Genomic DNA, 20858 nt, shown 5'->3' with positions numbered 1-20858 from the left:
GAGCTTGGGAGAGGTCCTGTAGGTGGGAAAATGGAAATATCCACCCCCAGCCCCTTCTAGCCATCCTGTCCCAACTAAAAGGGGGAAAACACTGAGAAGCACTTGTGGAGGTCATAGCTCTTCACAAGGGCACAAGCTCACTAAGATGCTGAGACTTAACCATAAGACTATGATTATGCTCCCACACCTTACCACATTAATAAAGGCCTATTTACCACAGTTCCTTTCACCCAATACATCATGTCCACCTTTCAACAAAAAATTACAAGGCATACTAAAAGGCAAAAAACACAAATTTTTAAGAGACAGAACAAGCATCAGAACTAGACTCAAATATGGCAGGATGAGCCCAGTGTGGTGGCTCATGCCTATAATGCCAGCACTTTCAGAGACTGAGGCCCAAGGAGATTGAAGTTGCAATGAGCTATGATGATGCCACTGCACTTTGGGCAACAGAGCGAGACCCTGTCTCCAAAAAAAAAAAAAAAAAAGAAAGAAAGAAAGAAATATATATATATATATATATATATGACAGGATGTTGGAATTATAAGACCAAGAATTTAAAATCATTGTGATTAATATGCTAAGGGCTCTAATGGGAAAAGTAGACAGTATGCAAGAAAAGCTGGGTCACATAATCAAAGAGATGGAAATTCTAAAGAAGAATCAAAAAGAAATGCTAGGCCCGAGTGGTGGCTCACGCCTGTAATCCTAGCACACTGGGAGGCCGAAGCGGGTGGATCGTTTGAGTTCAGGAGTTCGAGACCAGCCTAAGCAAGAGCAAGACCCTGTCTCTACTAAAAATAGAACGAAAGAAATTAGCTGGACAACTAAAATATATACAAGAAATTAGCTGGGCATTGTGGCGCATGCCTGTAGTCCCAGCTACTCGGGAGGCTGAGGCAGAAGGATCACTTGAGCCCAGGAGTTTGAGGTTGCTGTGAGCTAGGCTGATGCCACGGCACTCTACCCCGGGGAATAGAGTGAGACTCTGTCTCCAAAAAAAAAAAAAAAAAAAAAAATTAATTAAAAAAAAGAAATGCTAGAAATGAAAAAATATTGTAACAAAAATAAAGAATGCCTTGGATGGGTGAGGAAAGAATCTCTGAGCTTGAGGATATGTCAACAGAAACTACCAAAACTGAAAAGAGAAAAAACCAAAAAACAAGAAAAGAAAAAAACCCTAAAAATATCCAAGAAGTAGAGAACAATTTTAAAAGGTACAATATACATGGAATGGGAATATCAAAAGAAGAGAATGGGAACAGAAAAAATATTGGAAAAAGTGACTCAGAATTTCTAAAATTAATGTCAGATACCAAGCCACAGATCCAGGAAGGTCAGAGAACACCTAGCAGGATAAATGTCAAAAATTTGCAACTAGGCATATCATATTCACACTGCAGAAACTCAAGGTAAAAGAAAAATCTTGAAAGAAGCTAGAGAAAAAAAACACCTATTACAGAGCACCAAGGATAAGAGTAACATCAGACTTCTCAGAAAACATGCAAGCAAGAAAAGAGTGGGGTGAAATATTACAAGTGTTGAAGGGAGGGAGGGGAAACCAAGCAACCCAGAATCCTGTATTCTGTGAAATTATCCTTCAAAAATTACAGAGAAATAAAGACTTTCTCAAGCAAATTTTTTTCTTTTTTTTTTTGTTCCTTATATATTACTGGCAGTCAAGCAAATATTGAGGGAATTTATTGCCAGTAGACTTGCCTTGCAAAAAAGATTAAAAGAAGTTCCTCAGAGAGAAAGAAAATTATATAGGTCAGAAACTCAGATCTACATAAAGTATGAGATAAGGAAAAGGTGAAGGTAAAATATTTGTAATGATTTTGCAATGTATTTATCTTGCTGTTTGTCATAAAGGTAATTTCAATCCCTAGACAATCAGTTGCATAGTAACTGGAAAGTTTAGAAGCATGTAAGCAGAGAGACGAGCAAACTTGGTGTCTGTGACACTGATTTTTTCTTTTAAAGATGCTTATTCTTTTAACACAGTCTTGTAAAATATATTCAAATAACTAACCACATAACAAAATGGCACACTAGTAAGATCTCTGAGTTTTTCCATCAAGCAGAACTGGTTCGAACTCAGGCTCAGCCTCTTGCTGTATGTATGGTCTTGCACAAGTTACCTGAGTAACTCATCTACAAAACTGGGCACAGTGGCTCCCGGCTATAATCCCAGCACTCTGGGAGGCCAAGGAGGGAGTATAGCTCGAGGCCAGGGGTTCTAGGCTAGCCCCCACAACAAAGCGAGACCTTAAAAAAAAAAAATCAACCAGGCATGGTGGCTCATGCTCATGGTCCTAGTTACTGGGGAAGCTGAGGCGGGAGGACCGTTTGAACTGAAGGTTACAGTGAACTATGATCAGGCCACTGCACTCCATCCTGAGTGACAGAGCAAGATCCTGTCTCAAAAAAATAAATAAAAAGTAAAACCCACGTGTCATACATAAACTGCAAGGATTAAATGTGAAGGATATGCAAATTCACCTAGCCCACTGTCCAGCTAATTCTAAATGCTTAATAGCCAGTTATAAGTGCCATGAATCTTGCAACATTTTCACTCCTTCATGAATTGATTTAAAGCTGATGAGTTTATAGCCAACCTCTAATAGATGTACAAAGTTTAAGAGTATGCACTTTATGGAAATCACCCCAGCTGTGATTTCCTGTCTTTTAAATTTTTCCTTATTTTTATTAGTTTTTTAGAAATGTTATCTTGCTATATTATGAAAGCTTTTTGAATGGGGAGGTGGAATAAAAAGGTAAGAGATCAAACCAACAGTTTTATATGTTCTCCAAAGGATGGATGAAACAATTCCAGAAAGTGGCTTCTAGAAGTGCCTCAATCTCCAATCTTCATAGAAAAGCATCCAAGGCAAACCTGCTAATACACATTCCCAGCCATAGGAAATGCTTAGTACACACATATGTGTTACTAGGATTCACTTTTGTATTTTACTTCCCCTCCCCATTTTTTTCCTGGCAAAGAAGATAAAATTTCAATTATTTGATATTTGTTAAATCTGCTTGGAATACATGTCTCATGTTCAAATTTCCTTATAAACAATAAATATCAACTAACCTTTCCATGCCAAATGTCATTTTCTATTTCAGGAAATATGCCCTTTGTTGCCAAGTTCCTACATCATTTGCACAATGTCACAAAATAAGACATAATGCTGGAAGGAAAAAATAATTTTGGCTTGGTCCCATGATAACAAGGCTATTTTTCCCCAATTTGGAAATACATGTAGGCTGGACTTGTATGCCAGTTTGAATATGACATACCATAAAGACTTTTTTTTTTTTTAGTGCTTCAGGGATTTTTTTGATGTTTTACTTCTCACAATGAAAAAATGGGCAATTTTTTCACTGAATGAAGAGTTAAAAAAAAAAAAAGAAAAATGGCAACTTATTACAGTTATTCTAGGACTTCCACATCCCACATAAAAAGAAAACATGTAGTTGCACAACCAGACCAGCACATAGCTAGAAAGCTCAGTGCCTACATGAGTAAGGTAGTAAGCTAGTCCCCTTACCTTACCTCAAAGGAAGTCTGATGTAATAGATAACAGATCTGATTAAGAACTGTAAAATAAGAAACATTTCCCCAGTAATGAATTCTAATATTTTTAAATCTTGAAAAAAACTACCTTTCGGTAAAACTTAAAACGTTTTTGAAAACTTTTCATGTTTTCCCCTCAATGGAGAACAAGGCAGACCAGCAGCCTTTGGACTAACTAGTCCTCCCATCAACGATCTCCTAGCACATCATCAAAACAAATCTGATCCCTTAATAGAACCTTCAGTGGTTCCCTATAAATCTTTCACATAAAGCCCATGCTTTGAGGCATGGAAGACAAGGCCCTCAACTGCTGGTCCTCCCTACCTCTTCAGACTTAACCTCCCACCACTCTCCCACACACAAGGCTGGTCCCCTCTGCAGCACAGAGATCCCCGTCTTAAACTACTCCATCTTCTCCTCCATTCTCCATCACTAAGTCCCATGTACTTTCTGGAAGGTAACTCTTGGAGCTCTCCTCTGAGAGGAGCCCGGGCACACCTCCCATGTGGCACTTCACACTGCACAGAAATCGAACTCAAGTCACTACGCTCTCCCTATGCTCAAATCTGTAAAGTGTCAGCAACTTACTCATTTCCATTTCAAGTACCAAGAACATGCTGGGTACTAAATATTTACAAAATTGTAGTAAACTGTCTTTTTTTGCAAATGATATTTCTTCTGGCAAATTTCACCTCGTCCTACATCATGAAAAGTCACTTCCTCTGGGATATCATTCGAAACTTCTCCAAGAGATTTTTCCCAGTGTGATCTCGGGAATGTTACTTTACCTCTCCATGCTTGTTTCCTCCACCATAAAGTGGGGACAACAGAGTTTTCAAGTTGATTAAATGAGTTAATGTATCTTACGTAGTCAGAAGACTCTGACACTTGGTGTTTGATAAATGCCCTCTTATTCTAAGTGATAATGGTATGACTTACTTATCCTACATTATCACTGAAAGAATTTAGGATGACTGATTTAAAAGGATGTTTGTTATACAGGAAATAAAGGGTAAGCAGTTGTTTTTCTGTTCCTAAACTTTCAATCGCCAGTAATTGAACCAATCATTCTTTACCAGCACCATTTGGCAGTTCGTAAGCTGATCACAAAGAATATTTCCACTAGGTTTTAGGTTGAATCCCCGCTGCTTATTCAAAAAGTGCCCAGGGTCCTTCTCTCGCCTCAGGCCCAGACTCACAAGCAGTTTATGAACTCTTCACTGGAGACGAAATGATAAACTTACCTTTATTAATGTTTAACATAGATTTTTTTAAAAATGTAAAATATACCCTCAGTCTTCTACTTGTTATCATCTGCACTATAAATCCCTAACTCATGACACCCCCACGTGGATATCTAAGAAGCATCTCAAGTATAAAACATTCAAAGCTTAATTCCTAAATTCACTCCTCCCCAAACCTTCTCCACGTTGTAGTTTTCCGTATCACTTCTATCCCACCAGTAGTTTAAGCCAAAAACCCAGGAGTCAACCCTGACACTCTCTCATACTACATCTAAACTATCAACAAATCTACCTTCAAGAGAATTCCAACCACATTTTTTTAAAAATAGACTTTATTTTTCAGAGCAGTTTTAGGTGCACAGCAAAACCAACCATTAATTACCACCAGCCATTCTGGTTCAAGCCAGATTTTTAAATAGCCTTTTAACTGCTCTTCCTGCTTCTGCCTTTGCTCTAATATAGCTAATTCTTCATAGTCACAGTAACTCTTTCAAAACATAATTCAGATCATAACTTTTCTTGACTCAAAACCCTCCAAAGATTTTCCACTGCCTAAAACACAAAGTCTTTTCATATCAACCTCAGCCTTATAGTCCACCAAGCACTATGAAATGTTAAGCTAAAAGCTGGAATTATTTCTTAATGTTTTGTTCAATGCAGCATCTCCAGCACCTGGGATCATGCTTGGACAGTATAAGAACCTAATGCATATTTTAATGAGGCAAGCAAAAAATGCTCTTGCCTCAAGGGTCTTTTTATACTTGCTGTTCACTGAGAATTCCCTTACCTCAGATACCCATACACCATACAGATTCTCACTCAGTTCCTTCAGGCTTTGCTCAGTAAGGCCTTACCAACTACTCTACTTACAATTGCATCACAAATTCACTCCCCTCCCTCCTTCCACATTTTTCTTTGTATCATTTACACATGACACACTACATAATTTTACAAATTTATCCTCATGCACACAAATTCTGGGGTTCATGAGATCAAGAATGTTTTTGTTCACTGCCCGATCTGCATTTAGAGCAGTACATTGCACTTCGCAGGTGCTTGATACTGAATGAGTACGTTTTCTATGTACATTTCACTTTGTTCCATTTGGGTCAAGTCTGAGAATCACCTTTTTGGAAAGTCTTTAATTCTATTTCTAAGATCTATATGATTTTTCTTCTGTTATGATTTTTATTAATTTTGTAGACTAAAAGTTAACTTCATGACACTGGTTGTGCAACAGCAAGTTTCTTTCCTAAAAATACTTGATCTAACATTTCTAGTATATGGGACTATAAAGACCTCCATCCTAAGCCACACAACTACCTTAAAAACTGACAAATTATGAAACTAACAGTTAGTAATTCATTTTTTAAGACAGCCTTCAGTCAGTCTTCAATGCTGTCTAACCACAATCCAGAAGTCTTTATTTAGCAAATCTTAAAGAGTAATCTGAAGTCAAGAGTTCAGATAATTTTTAGTGTCTCCAATACCTAAATTCAAATATAAATAGCCAAAAAATACAGAAAAAATATATTCAGTATTACTAGGTAAGGAGAAAATGTACATATTTTGCAATATTTAGTGATGCACTTCAAAGTCATTTATACTGAAAGAAACCAGACACAAAACAGTATATACTGTATGATTCCATTTATATAAAATTCTAGAAAATGCACACCAACCTATGGTGACACAGAGTAGATGCGTGTTTGCCAGGGGCTGAGGATGAAAAGGATGGACTAATGGAAATGTTTTGTATCTTGACTGTGTTGGTGATTACATACACATCTTTCAAAACTCATCTAATTATTGATCTTGGACTTTGCAACCTAAAACAAACAAACAAAAAAAAACTCATCTAATTGTATAACTTAAATGGATTAAAAGATACTAAAACTAATAATGTTAAAATTGAGATTTTTTGGACTTCAAATGATTGGAGGGCTTTTCATCGCTCAAGAATAATCAGAAAAACTAAGAAACCTGCATGAGATTTCTTTCAATGACAAAAATAGACCATATCCATAGTGGGTATTGGGATTCCAAGCAAAGACATAAAGATTGAGATTGCACTCTTTAAGCCACGCTATTTCAATAAAATGATCATATGGCTCATTACCTCAAAGCATACCTACTAGGTAAGTGATAATGCTGCACTGGTTTAACAAATTAAAATATAGGTAGAGAAAGCTTAACTGTAAGTTGGCCAAAATCACAAAGCATTTTCAGTTCAACTGAGAATTAAACCCAGGTAGTCCATACTTTTAACTATTTCTTTTTGTTTTGTTTTTTCTGAACTCCATACTTTTAACTATTAATAGTGTATCACTGGCGGGGCATGGTGGCTCACGCCTGTAATCCTAGCACTCTGGGAGGCTGAGGCGGGAGGATCGCTCAAGGTCAGGGGTTCGAGACCAGCCTGAGCAAGAGACCCTGTCTCTACTAAAAATAGAAAAAAATTAGCTGGACAACTAAAAATATATAGAAAAAATTAGCCGGGAATGGTGGCACGTGCCTGTAGTCCCGGCTACTCGGGAGGCTGAGGCAGAAGGATCACTTGAGCCCAGGAGTTTGAGGTTGCTGTGAGCTAGGCTGATGCCACAGCACTCCTCTTGCCAGGGCAACAGAGAGAGACTCTGTCTCAAAAAAAAAAAAATTAGCCTATCACTTTTCTACCTTAGGCTGACCAAAATTTAAAGAATAGTATTTATGTATTTATATGGTGTGGGGAAAAAGAGTATTTATACCCAGCTGATGAGAGTTTATGTTGATACTACCTTTAGGAAAACATTTTGGCAATACCAAAACTTAAAATGGACACAATTCACAACTCTTTAAGCCAGCTAAGTGTCTTCTAGGAAATTATACCATACAAATATTGTTCAAAGTATGTCTTCAGGGATGCTGCTATATTACTTTTATGACATAAAATCTGCAGTAAACAATCTCGTCAACCAACAGGATGGTTAAATAACTGATGGTACATGACACTGCCAATGTGTCATGTACCAAGAAACATTTATGTAAATGTCTCGAATAAAAAAGGTGAAACCATAGAACTGACTGTGGAACAGTAAATTGGCAATTATAACTTAATAAAAAAGTAATTTTAGAAAACACTATTAATAGGACAAAATTTGAAACAACTACTGACTATTCTCAAATTACATTTAAAAACCAAATCAGATCTTTCAGGTGATTTGGGGGAGGACATATATGGACAGAATAGACAGAGAAACTTAAATAAGTTAACTTGTACTAACACTGACATTTATTATGCAGGCATTAAAAAGATAACCAACGAGGCTACCCTTTAATTTATGAAATTCAGGAGGACACAGCTAGGCACCTTATGACCCATTCTCCTGCAATGCTCAGTGATGTCTATACTCAACTACTTGCACTGGGCTCAGCTCTCAAGAGTAAACTCGTATCTATACACTGTCCCCCCAAAACTTTATGCTTTTCTGAGAAGAAAAAGACCCCAAAATGTAATAATCTTATGCACACACAAGACCCATTAGGCATCCAAATATAAATCTGTGGAAGTTTTAACAGAAACATATAAATCCATGACAATTTCATAGTAAATTTGTAAGATTTATAAAATGTAGGTTTAGCACAAGCATATAAATACAGAAGTGGAAAAAAAAATCCTCTGAAGGGGGCAGTGCTCTGGAAGCAAGACAAAACATTCAAATAGAGAAACCAAATACTGAATAACCCCTTGAAAACAGTGTTACTTAAAAATGTTATTTGTATCATAACCTAAGGTCTTATTATTTTATTAAAAAGGGCTCTAACAAACCCAAGTATTTCTAATGACATTAAAATGATTACAACTGAATATGTAAAGATATAACACCAATAATCCTTTATGTTGATAATGTCTATACAAACTGAGGCATGGTTCACTTGAAAAGGTTCTTATGCAAAGATTTCTTTCATAGAATGTGGCTTAAGCCAGGTAACTTCAACCCTACTAGTGTTTTATCTCCGTAATTCTCCAAAATATTTTACCATAACAAGTACTCATCCATAATACTCACTCAACAAAGATTTGAGAGACTATCTCATGGCATATATGATCACGCCAGGGACTGGCTAGGGCAGAAACACTAAGTACAACTTTATAGTGGCGCTACAATGTACATTCATGCTCTCACAATGTGAGGGGCAGTTTGGTATAGTGGCAAGAATGCTAACCTGGGAGGGGAAAAATCTGGGTTGAAATTCCTGCTCTAACCTGCTTACAAGTCCTTTATGATTTTCAGATTAACAGAACCATCGGTTACATATATCATGCAAACTTGATTCAAGAAATTAGGCTATGTAAATATTTAAAAGATACAAAGTGAAAACACATTTTGTTACATTTTAAAGCTACAGAGCCTCATGACCATTAGAAATAAAAAAATATTCTATTCTATTAAAACAAAAACCAGCAAACTTAATATTAAAGCTGTAGTATTGGAATTGCAAAATGTCCTACACCAGGTCACAGGATTCCTTAAGAATTAAAAAAAGAAATATGCACACAGGAAATTTTCCAACAAAATGTTTATCCTTTTATAAAATATATTCTGTATTTTTTAGAATATTCTTAACTAAAACTCCCAAAATGTACCACTCTTTCAAAAAAAAAAATTTCAAATGACATACGATTTTTACTTCTTTATAAACAGCTTCTCTTTGTAGGTCTGCACCTCCAGGACTTATTATACAGATAAGCACAACAATTTTTGTATTAATAATCTACATAAACTAAGAATTTTCCTTTTAGAGAATTCATACAGGTGTATTAAAGGCTTTGGCTTTTTTTTTTTTTTAACTTGTGACTTAAAGAAAGTCCCACCAAGTATTTTTAATACTTCATATTTCCCCATTTTTATATTTTATTCAAAATCTAACATTTTTGTTAACCATTAATTAAGAAAAGAATTCAAAGAGCAAACAATAAAAAATGCTTTAAAAACAACTGTGGCAAATTCTATCTTTTTAAAAGTATTTGTATATTTAAAACATTTTATTAATGTGTAAAAGAGAAAAAAGCTTTAAAGCCAAAGGTTTATTGACATGATTATCAAAGCTTTCAATGAGTAAAACAAATCTTAAAATATGCACTGAGAGATAATTACTGTCCATTTTAATTTCCTTTCATCTGAAATTCAGAAGTAATATGTGTCCATTTTAGGAAAAATTTATATATGAAAAAGTAAGTTTATTAGAAAAATAAACAACTTTAAGTTTTACAATATTTTCCACTTTAAGATTCTTTTAGATAAAGCAGATGTGCCTTATGGTTTAAACATAATCTAATTTACAAAATCTCATTTAGTCCTGTTTAATAAAACAAAATACAAAAACACAAATGGTGAAAACAGCAGACTATTAATAACTATTAAGAAATCCAATGTAAAAGTTTCCCAAAACCACCATTTGTTGCAGGTACCTAATATGGCAATATTTACTGTAAAGTATATTAAACAGTTTTCACTGAAACTTAATGTACTGGTTTATTACCAAGATCAACATAATCATATTAAAATGCAAATTGTATGGTCTGTTTATTTCTCAAAAAATTTTACCAAGTAGACAAAGGATCGGCAAACTTTTTCTTAAAGGACCAGATACAGGTTGAGTATCCCTTATCTGAAGTGCATGGGACTAGAAGTATTTTGGATTTTGGATAGTTTTAGAGATTTTGGAACATTTATATGTATATAATGAGATATCTTGGGGATGAGACCCAGTCTAAACACAGAATTCATTTATGTTTCGTATAAACCTATACACATAGGCTGAAAGTAATTTTACACAATATTTTTAATAATTTTGTGCATGAAACAAAGTTTTGACTATAACCTGTCACATCAGGTCAGGTGTGGAATTTCCCATTTGTGGCCTCATGTCAGTGCTCAAAAAACTTTGTGCCAGGCACAGTGGCTCATGTTTGTGATCCCAGCTACTCAGGACGCTGAGGTGGGAGGATCACTTGAGGTTTGAACTTCGAGACCAGCCTGGGCAACAGAGCAAGACCCTGTCTCTAAAACTAAAAAACAAAAAATGAAAAAAAAAGTTTTGGCTTTGGGACATTTCGGATTTTTGGATTAGGGATGCTCAACCTGTAGTAAATATTTTGGGCTTGCAGGCCGTAAGGCCTCTCTACTCAATTCTGCCACTTGCAGAGAAAGCAATCACAACAACATATAAATGGTATGTCTGTGGGCTATAGTTTGTGTAATGTTGAACTATACATAAATTAAGAATAAGAGACTGATGATTTCAATTGTCATATTAAAAATATACCATATTCCAGGGTAGGAGAAACAGTATAGATGGGTAGACATTAATAAATGAACATCACAAATTAAAATTTTCATACTTATTTCCCAATCACAATTGAATGTGTGTATATGTATACATACAAGTTATAAAACTAGCTCATTTTAGTTACATGTTCTTTTTGGTGTGTTAATCAATAGTATCAAACCAATAGTATCAAAATCAGATAAGCAGCAAAAGGATGATAAGTGAATACTCAGAGGTGAATCAATAGTCATGAAATTTGGTATTGACATCTAAGTATTTCTACACAATGAAAAAATGAATTTATTCACTGTGCCCTAAAGAAAATATTAGATGAATAGTTTCAGATGTCATTTTAAAACTTAATTGAATTGTTACTTGAAGCTAAATGTGATTTGCTTTGTTTTATTAGAAAAAATACTCAAGCAAGGTCTACAATCATCGGTCAATTAATAATGACTTACAAGAACATGAGGCAATAAAATAAAAATACAAGTACAAACTATATATCTGAAACACTTCTATTTGGCAATTTTATAACAAATCAAATTTTAAAAAGAACAAAGAAGATTGCAGATTACTTCGCAGATACAGAATAAAGCAAATGATGAAGTGCTTAAGCAAAAGAAAACAAAAAAATAGTAAGAAAACACACTGCTTTTCTTTTCTTTTTAAAAATAAATCACATTTGCTACAGATCATATGAATAATACCCTTATTAAACAACCATTCCAGAATGTCTTATAGTAACAGTGCTTTTATTTGCACTTCACTTAATTTTATAAGACTCATTTCATGTACATAGCTCTTTTACCCCATTGTTAATGAATAAAGCCTCCTATAGTTTTTATTTTTTTCATTTTTTAAAGCAAATGAGAAATGATTTATGCATCACGGAACCTTTCCCATTTTGGAACCAAAGGTTTTAATTTTATATTTTTGTCTATTCTTTATTTAAAAAATTTAGTGTAAAAACTGCTGGTTTTTATATCACTGTAGTAAAGTGAAAACTCCTCAATCAGGAGTATTTTCTGCAGTTTGACTGCATATAACCACATACTTTACAATATGTCCTTCCAACAGTAAGGAAATAATTGATTTCACGATCACTGTCAGAAATGAGTGCCATAATTCTATTATGAGTATAGGTCCTCCCTCAAAGACTTTCTGGAAGGATGTTCAATGTGTTTTGTTCTTATAGATATTAACAGTAGTACATAGTCCCTTAAGTCTGCAAAAGACATTTATTGTTAAAGAAGGTGCTTTATTAACAATTCCTCTGGCAGCACTAGTGAATTACAATATCCTTCAATATTATTTCTACCATAATATATACATTTAACTTTCATGCCTCTAGAAAAACATCTACAGTACATTTTCAAAATATAAAAATATATTACAAATCTGCTGAATTATTTACAAGCAATGTTCTATTATCTCTATGCAACATTTGTTTGATACAATACTAACAAGTTAACACATATTTCCATTTCTGTAAGTTAAAAAAACTCCATATGGCTTCTTGCTTACCAAGCAAGAAAGTGATTTTATTTTCCTTTTCAAAACCAACTTTGGTGCATAAAGGATTCAGTTTGAAGATACTTTTAAAAAAAATACAATTTTTCTTACATTAAGAAAAAACAACTAAAAAACCAAATGCTTCCCTCAGAAAAAAAATTAGAGTCATATAGGTTAAATGAAAATACGAAGATTATTCAAATAATTTGAAAGAGAGGTTTTTCAAAAACCGTTAACAGATTAGTTATATAGGTAAATATTAACATACTGTACTCCATGAGAAAGCCCTAGTCCTGAAAAGGGAGCCACCAGACATACTGCAACACTCTTTAACAGTAATTTTCAGCCCTAATTCGATAGACGAATTTTTAGTTGATTGCAAATGTCGTTCACTGTTTGCTTAAATACAAATTGAACACTTTTCTTATCAGAGTTCTGCAAAAGAACACAAATGGCAACCAATCACATCTATTTATCATAATTGAAAGGTAAATTATCTCTTGATAATTTTCATTGTCTAAATATTTCTTAATATGACTTCAAATCAATAGACACTGTCAAGACAAATATCCTTACAGTGCTTTTGGTATTTGTAAGGGCACATGTTGTAATTGTTTTCTTTCCAATGTAAACTACTGTAATCACTAAAGGGAAGGAAAAAAAAGCAGCTTAAAGCAGCAAGCATGCAAAGCCTTTAAGAAGCTGTTCCACTAAGTTGCCAGAAGAGTGTTTGCTCAGTCTCCCACAGTACCATTCCATGAAAATGTGGATATACAGTAATATATTAATATATTCCACAGAAGAGCCTACTTCATTCACAGAATGTTTACACTAAGCATAAATATTACTCTAAATACTGGATTAAAAAAAAAAAAAAAAAAAGGAAAGGGGTTGACTCTAATGTGCAACTTTTCCTAAACCCATTGTCAGTGACTAAGACTGCAGGTGTCCCCGCTTGTTTGCTTTTTATGTATTTATTTATTTTTTACCTCTTCAACCTCTTCTGCGGCATTGTTCTAGAAAAAGAGAAAAAGGAATTTTCTTTTATTCAACTGAAACAAACATACTGAGTAATTCAGAAGAGACATTAAAGATATTTATAAGATATAGGCAATGTGATGATCACAGGCCACCATTAAAATTTATTCCTAAAACATTTATACATAATGGATATAAACTTAATTACATAATATAGCTGTTTAATAAATTTTTTATGTAGCCTTAAGTGTTTCTTAAAAATTAAGTCTAACACTTACTGGTTGGATTTAACCAACCAGTACTTTAAAACTGATGTTTAAACACCAAATAGAAATAGTTGTCCCTCAGTATCCATGGAGGACGGGGAGGGGTGTCGATGCTCAAGTCCGTTATAATAAAATGGTATAGTAACCTACCCATATCCTCCTGTATACTTTAAATCAACTCTAGATTACTTATAATACTTAATACAATGTAAATGCTATATAAATAGTTGTTAGTATAACAAGTTTTATTTATATTGTTTTTTATTGTTGTATTTTTTTCCTAGTATTTTTAATCCATAGTCGGTTTAATTCACAGATACAGAACCCATTGCTACAGAGGGCCAAGTATATGCTCTTTTTAGTCTCATTTTGAAGTTAAATACATTTTTGGAAAATTTGCCACGTTTTTATTTTGACATGTCCACAAGCAGGAAATTATTTCTCCTAAAAATTAAGTAAGAATAACTGTTTTTCCCCTTAATTTCACAAGATTTTTTAATCAAAATCCAGAAATTTAAGCAAAGATGCTACACCAGGGCAAATGCAGGGGCTTCTATGACTCTATACTACTTTATAGTAGACTCAAATCTGATTTCCAGAATAGAAGCATGAAAGTTTAGAATCAAAATTAAATTAAGATTTTTGGGGGGTAAAGTTAAGAAAAAGTAAATCCACAGAAGCACCTAATATGTCTTAAGAACATCCTCATTTCCCAAGAATGAAATCAGTAAGAATAGAATCACACTGAGAATATGCAACTGCTCTTATGTACTTTGGGACATCAGTTCTAAGCTTGAATTTTTTTTTTTTTTTTAGATCACTTTCACTAAAAAAAAATCTAAATTGCTTTCTATGTATCACAAGGGCAGGAAAAATAAGCTGTTTTGGTGAGAAAGGAAAACCCTTTGAAAGAAGGAAGTAGGATGCACGGCATAAACACAGATTAGTCTTAATTTAAGATTCATGCCCCTTTGTCGACTCTTCTAAAATGCTTAATACCCGGTTTTTTAAAGGCAGAATGGCTCTCTCAAAACATCATGTTTTTAAGATGCTAATTTTAATTACCCCTCTCCAAAGAGTCAACAGAAATAAACCTCAAATTAGGTACCAGTAAATAAAGAATACTCAATTGTTTTTCTTTACAGAGAAGTTACTTGTGACTGTCCCATCTTTTTTTGGTCGTGAATTTCCCTCGATGCTCTAATCCTTGATAATCTAGCTCATTCCACAAAGAACAAATTTTATTGTACTTAGCAGCACCTTCATCAAAAGATGTTTTAAATTATTTTTTTTTTTTTCTGGAATAGAGAAAACTCAAGAGTCTCAATGTTTCCACGTGGCTAAGCCCATTATGTGAAAATATCATTTACAGAATACTGTCATAAATTAAAGAAATCTTGCTATATTGAGTAACATTCCAAAAAGTTGAGTCATGGAATAAACAGAACCTACAAAGTGTTTAATTACTATAAATTAGATTATCTTTATGAGAGCCAAAATTTATATTTGTGATTATCAACTATGTCATTTTATTCCTGTCAACCTACCCTTATGCAAAATACATACTACTAAATTAAAATTTTATTTAAAATCATATAAAGTCCTTTCATTAAGAGTGCCTTTTAAAAACTAGTTTTGAGCATTTTCACCACTTTCTTAATCACCCTAGCAGATGTTATTTGGAGATGGCAGTATGGAGTTCAGCCACATACTTACTATCTGTGTAACCTTGGGCATATTAAACCACTTAACCTCTTGCCCCAGTTGTCCAATCTATAAAACACCGATAGTAACAGCTACTTCCCAGAGCTGCTGTGAAGATGAAGTACATGTAAAGTACCCAGCAAAGTGACTCAGCACATAGACATGTTGGTGTCTTCTCCCCCTACCCCCCATACCTTCATAAGCACAGTACACTAAAACAAAGGTCAGATCAGAAAATTATTAGAAATGTGATACTCTGAGCTACCTCTTTTAAATCTAACAGTAGTATTTAAATTGCTCTTTTGAAAAGCTGGTTTGGGGGGAGTATAAGCTAAAAAAATTCAAATAGTTATGGTATTTAGGACTCATGTGATATATTCCCAGGTCCACAAAAACCTACTATTATAAAAAGAATTACATACTTAAAACAAAAGGCATTTATTTTCAAATTACTATGTGTATTATAATCTAAGCTACTTAAGTTGAGCCTGGAATTAAACAGGCATATGAACTTTAGTGAGATCGTTCTGGATTCTACCATATTTAACTCTTTGTGATGTAATTTCCACATACAAAAAAACTCCAGAAAGTATAAGATATGCTTGGTGTTGAAATTCAGCACTTAAAAATAAGTCCTAACTCATCCAAAACTTAGAAAAACAAGATTATAATTAAAAAGTAAAACATAGAGTCAAGAATTAAATTACCTGTATATGTTTGGGTCCAAAAGCAAGGCAGTATCTTTGGGTAGCTTTGATAAATGAACTACTTTAGTTTTTAATTGATGTCGTTCACTTTCATTCACCCACACATCAGGCAGACTATTAATTAAAAAACAAGTCAACAATAAAATAACATTAATTTTAGATTTACCCTTCATGTTCCCCAGCCTTTTCTGACAGTTTGATCGGGGCACCCAAATTAAAAAGTTTCTCTGAAGCCAAGGAAGCTCAGCTATCAGCCTCAGTAGTGGGGCATGGAGTCCCAAATAAGAAATGGCAATGTTAAATTTCAGCATGAATTTAGGAATTAATAAGGAATATTTTGATGGCAAAGCCCATTGCCTGGTTTTTAAGTCCCTGAGTGCAATTCATACTTAAAGAAGTTTACTAAGAAAGAAGTAAAGACTCTAAGATTAAACTCCAGTCTTTAAAAAAATGCACATGACTGAAATTCTAAGTTCAAAGAAATTGAATTCACCAGCCTGAGCAGGAGTGAGGCCCCGTCTCTACTGAAAAACAGAAAGAAATTATCTGGACAACTAAAAATATATAGAAAAAATTAGCTGGGCATGGTGGCACATTCCTATAGTCCCAGCTACTCAGGAGGCTGAGGCAGGAGGATTGCTTAAGCCCAGGAGTTTGAGGTTGCTGTGAGCGAGGCTGACACCAGGGCACTCTAGCCAGGGCAAAAGAGCAGAGACTCTGTCTCAAAAAAAAAAAAAAAAAGAAAGACATTTAATTCAATAAGGAAATTCAAATAAAAGCATTTTTATATTTGGACTAATCAATTTCCAAAACACTAGGAATACACAGACACTTGAATTTCATAGGTTATTTTTAACGGAACTGTGTTTATAACCTTAGTATAAAAACAGCTTTTAAAAACTATGAGGCCAGATGTGGAGCTCACACCTGTAATCCTAGCACTCTGGGAGGCAGAGGCCAGAGGATCCTTTGAGCGAGCTCAGGAGTTCAAGACCAGCCTGAGAAAAAGCGAGACCCCATCTCTACTAAAAAACAGAAAAATCTGCCAGGGATGGAGGCACGTGCTTGTAGTCCCAGCTACTTGGGAGGCTGAGGCAGTAGGATAGCTTAAGCCCAGGAGTTTGAGGTTGCTGTGAGCTAGGCTAAAGCCACAGCGCTCTACTCAGGGCAACAGAGTGAGACTGTCTCAAAAAAAAAAACCAACAACAACAAAACCAAACCATTATGAAACAAATGAACTCTCATTAAGGAAAAAAGACCTGAACCATCAATCACCAAAGAACATTTTTAAAATTATCCTATGTTTAATAAATGTAAAATGTAAGTGGGATATTTAAGAGGCAATGTTGATGATAAGCCAGAGAATTAAGTCCTCTAACATAGCAGATGAGACCATAAATTGATACAAACTTTTAAGGAAGCCATTCCTATAAAAAACCTTAACATATTACAGTTTGCATATCAATAGAGATTTTCATATCACTTAGTAGACAAAAACAATTAAGCTTAATGTTCATCAAAAAGGAGTTAGTTAAATAAAGAGTAGCATTTCCATAAACCCAGTCTAGGCTGGGGAGTGGGGTAAAGCCAAGGGGGGCTCTGTGGAAGATGTTTCAAACTAATGGAAGTTTGATAACCATAGGATTTTTAAAAATTAAGCAGATTAATTATGCTAATGTGCATTGTAAATTCCCAAATCCATTTAAGAACTCCTTTTTTTTTTTTTTTTTTTTTTTTTTTGACAGAGTCTCACTCTGTTTCCCGAGCTAGAGTGAGTGCCGTGGCGTCAGCCTAGCTCACAGCAACCTCAAACTCCTGGGCCCAAGTGATCCTCCTGCCTCAGCCTCCTGAGTAGCTGGGACTACAGGAGTTAACCACTACGGCCAGCTAATTTTTTCTATTTTTAGTAGAGACAGGCTTGCTTAGGCCGGTCAATTGCTTTTTCTATTAAATATCTTTCACTGTGTGCTGGAAAACATTTACAAATTTTTAAAATAAATTATTCAAAGGCACAGCTAAGGCTGCTGGCATACTATCTGAAGGTCCTTAAAAATCCTAAAAATAATCATATCCTTAAAATGATTAAAACTGTTGCAATTACTTTTATTAAAAACAATTAAGGCCAGGCGCAGTGGCTCATGCCTGTAATCCTAACACTCTGGGAGGCTGAGGTGGGAGGATCGCTCGAGGTCAGGAGTTCGAGACCAGCCTGAGCAAGAGCGAGACCCCATCTTCACTAAAAATAGAAATTAACCAGACAACTAAAAATATATAGAAAAAATTAGCCAGGCATGGTGGTGCATGCCTGTAGTCCCAGCTACTCGGGAGGCTGAGGCAGCAGGATTGCTTGAGCCCAGGAGTTTGAGGTTGCTGTGAGCTAGGCTGACGCCACGGCACTCACTCTAGCCCGGGAAACAGAGTGAGACTCTTGTCTCCAAAAAAAAAAAAAAAAAAATTAAAAAGGTGAAATTTTGAACGTTATAACTTGAGCCAGCTACTCTAAGAGCTTTCAGAGTATCACTTTAATCCTGATAACATCAACATGCTGTACGATTTAATTTCTCTAAGTCTTTATTTGAATTTAATAACTTAATTTTTGTGTATAAGATTCTAATAAAAATAAAACATAAGTCTACTAGTTACACATAGTATTTCAAATACTTACATGTCTTCAGGCATCCAATGAAGCAAAAGTTTTATCTTTCCAGAATCCTCTTTTCTCTTAGCTATTACCTGGTAATGATATGAAAAGAAATCATAAAAACAATTTGTAAATCATCATTTTCATTTATTGTTAAAAAGCACTTTTGCCTCTACTCAAGAACTTAGGTGTTCATACCCTGGAAGAGATATTACCATCATAACATCCTGCTCTCCCCTGCTTTGTAGCACTCAATCCTTTGTCTTTCCCACGAAACTGAAAGCTCCATGACACAGGAAGAATCTTATCTTTTGGACTTCTGTAGATTACCACCTATAGCAGTGTTTAGTGTAAAATGAACTGTACTCCTTAAGACCTACTATTATCTCTATCCAAGCTGCTGTAACACTAGTTCAGGTCTCCAATCTTCTGGACTTCCGCAAGTCCCCAAAGCCATTCTCCACTCTCCAGACTGTTTTTTGCAAAGCACAAATTTAGTATAGTATCACTTCCTTCACAAACTCTTCCGAGGTTCCCTGAGCACTTAGGAAAAGGTCACTCTTAGTACAGTGCACAATACTATTCAGGATGTGGCCTCTGTGGCCTCATTTTTTTCATGTTTTTTAGCCTGGAATTCCTTCAGCCTCATACTGAAGATGGTTTCCCATACTATGAGACAGATAGAAGAAATTTTCTCATCTGACCTCTAACTTACCAGAACCACCAACTCTCCAGGTTTTCTGTGCACCAGCGGCACTCATGTTTTACAGAAGAAACACCTAACACAGATCACTGTTCTGGGTGCTGGGCACACAGCAGTGAAGCAAACAAATACCCTAGTAAAACTAAAGCTTTGTTTCTAGGAAGACTGTGTTGACAGCTTTTGGAGGGCTTCCTAAAGGTCAGTTCCTTAAAAAAGGATGTGCTGTAGAATTACAGTAAAAGATTAAGAGTAAAAATCATAAAATATCTCAAAGATCCATACATTGGGCTATTTCTAATGGCTTTTCAATTGTCTACAAGTTCTGGCTTCACTTTAAATAAATAAGAACTGCAAACCATTTCATTATGTATAGATTACAAGTATGGTTTATTCAGAAATGTAACTGGGAACCCCAATTGATTCATCTATAGTCCAAAGTATGACTTTGGTCCTATATAAAATAAATTACTGAACGTTCATTTACCTATTCAGATAAAATGTCATTAAGGTATATATGCTTCATTTTTTGATTACTCACTTTAACTTGGGCAATTAACATAAACTGCAGGTCTTGGTTAAGTAAAATAAAATTTATATTAAAATTTCACTATCATCTCCCCAGCACTTCCCCGCCTGGAATGTGCAGTGTCTACCTATACTCACACATAATCACAAATATCCTTTTTAGGATGCATTACCACCCCCCCTTCCTTGCCCTTAACTCCAATAATGGATTAAGGGTCTCTAGTATTTATAGGACGTGTCTCGAAAATGCTGAGTGATTACTCAACATGTATTATACACCATATTGTGATTGCTTTACGTGCCTATCTTCCCTTCCAGAATGTGGACTATATTGTCCATCCAGTGTCTACCACAGGTACTGATCCATAATATTTCCAATAAATGGGGAATGTAAACATAAGTATAAGGAAATATTAGATAGTCATTTAAAATTAAGGTTTACAAATGCTATAATCAAGTAAAAATGCTGTTAATATCAAAAGACACAAAGTTAAACAATATGACTATGATTGTTGAAAACAAAAATTTGTATGTGATTGGGTGTATAGTTACATAAAAAACTCATCTACCTGAACAATTAAAATTTGTACTACTCCATGTAAATCAAACCTCAAGGGCTGGGCGAGGTGGCTCACGCCTGTAATCCTAGCATTCTGGGAGGCCGAGGCGGGCAGATCAT

General features: G+C 34.8%; 1 protein-coding gene across 3 annotated transcripts in view; it reads right to left on the bottom strand.

Annotated features, from left to right (window-relative positions):
- Nucleotides 1-12819: 12819 nt before the first annotated feature.
- Nucleotides 12820-20858, bottom strand: part of AEBP2 (AE binding protein 2) — a 67751-nt gene continuing 59712 nt past the window's right edge. For 2 of the 3 annotated variants that reach the window (XM_069489995.1, XM_069489997.1), the window contains exons 6-9: nt 18976-19043; nt 16311-16424; nt 13645-13671; nt 12820-13090 (exon numbers count right to left, since the gene is read on the bottom strand). In XM_069489995.1, the coding sequence (XP_069346096.1) occupies nt 13045-13090; nt 13645-13671; nt 16311-16424; nt 18976-19043 (255 nt within the window). In that variant the 3' untranslated portion in view covers nt 12820-13044. The remainder of the gene's footprint in view (nt 13091-13644; nt 13672-16310; nt 16425-18975; nt 19044-20858) is intronic. The other variant, XM_069489996.1, reaches the window with a different exon arrangement.

The sequence above is a fragment of the Eulemur rufifrons genome, chromosome 16, assembly GCF_041146395.1.
Source record: "Eulemur rufifrons isolate Redbay chromosome 16, OSU_ERuf_1, whole genome shotgun sequence".
Classification (NCBI taxonomy): domain Eukaryota; kingdom Metazoa; phylum Chordata; class Mammalia; order Primates; family Lemuridae; genus Eulemur; species Eulemur rufifrons.
The sequence above is the reverse complement of the archived record's forward strand: the minus strand, read 5'-3'. Positions and strand labels throughout refer to the sequence as shown.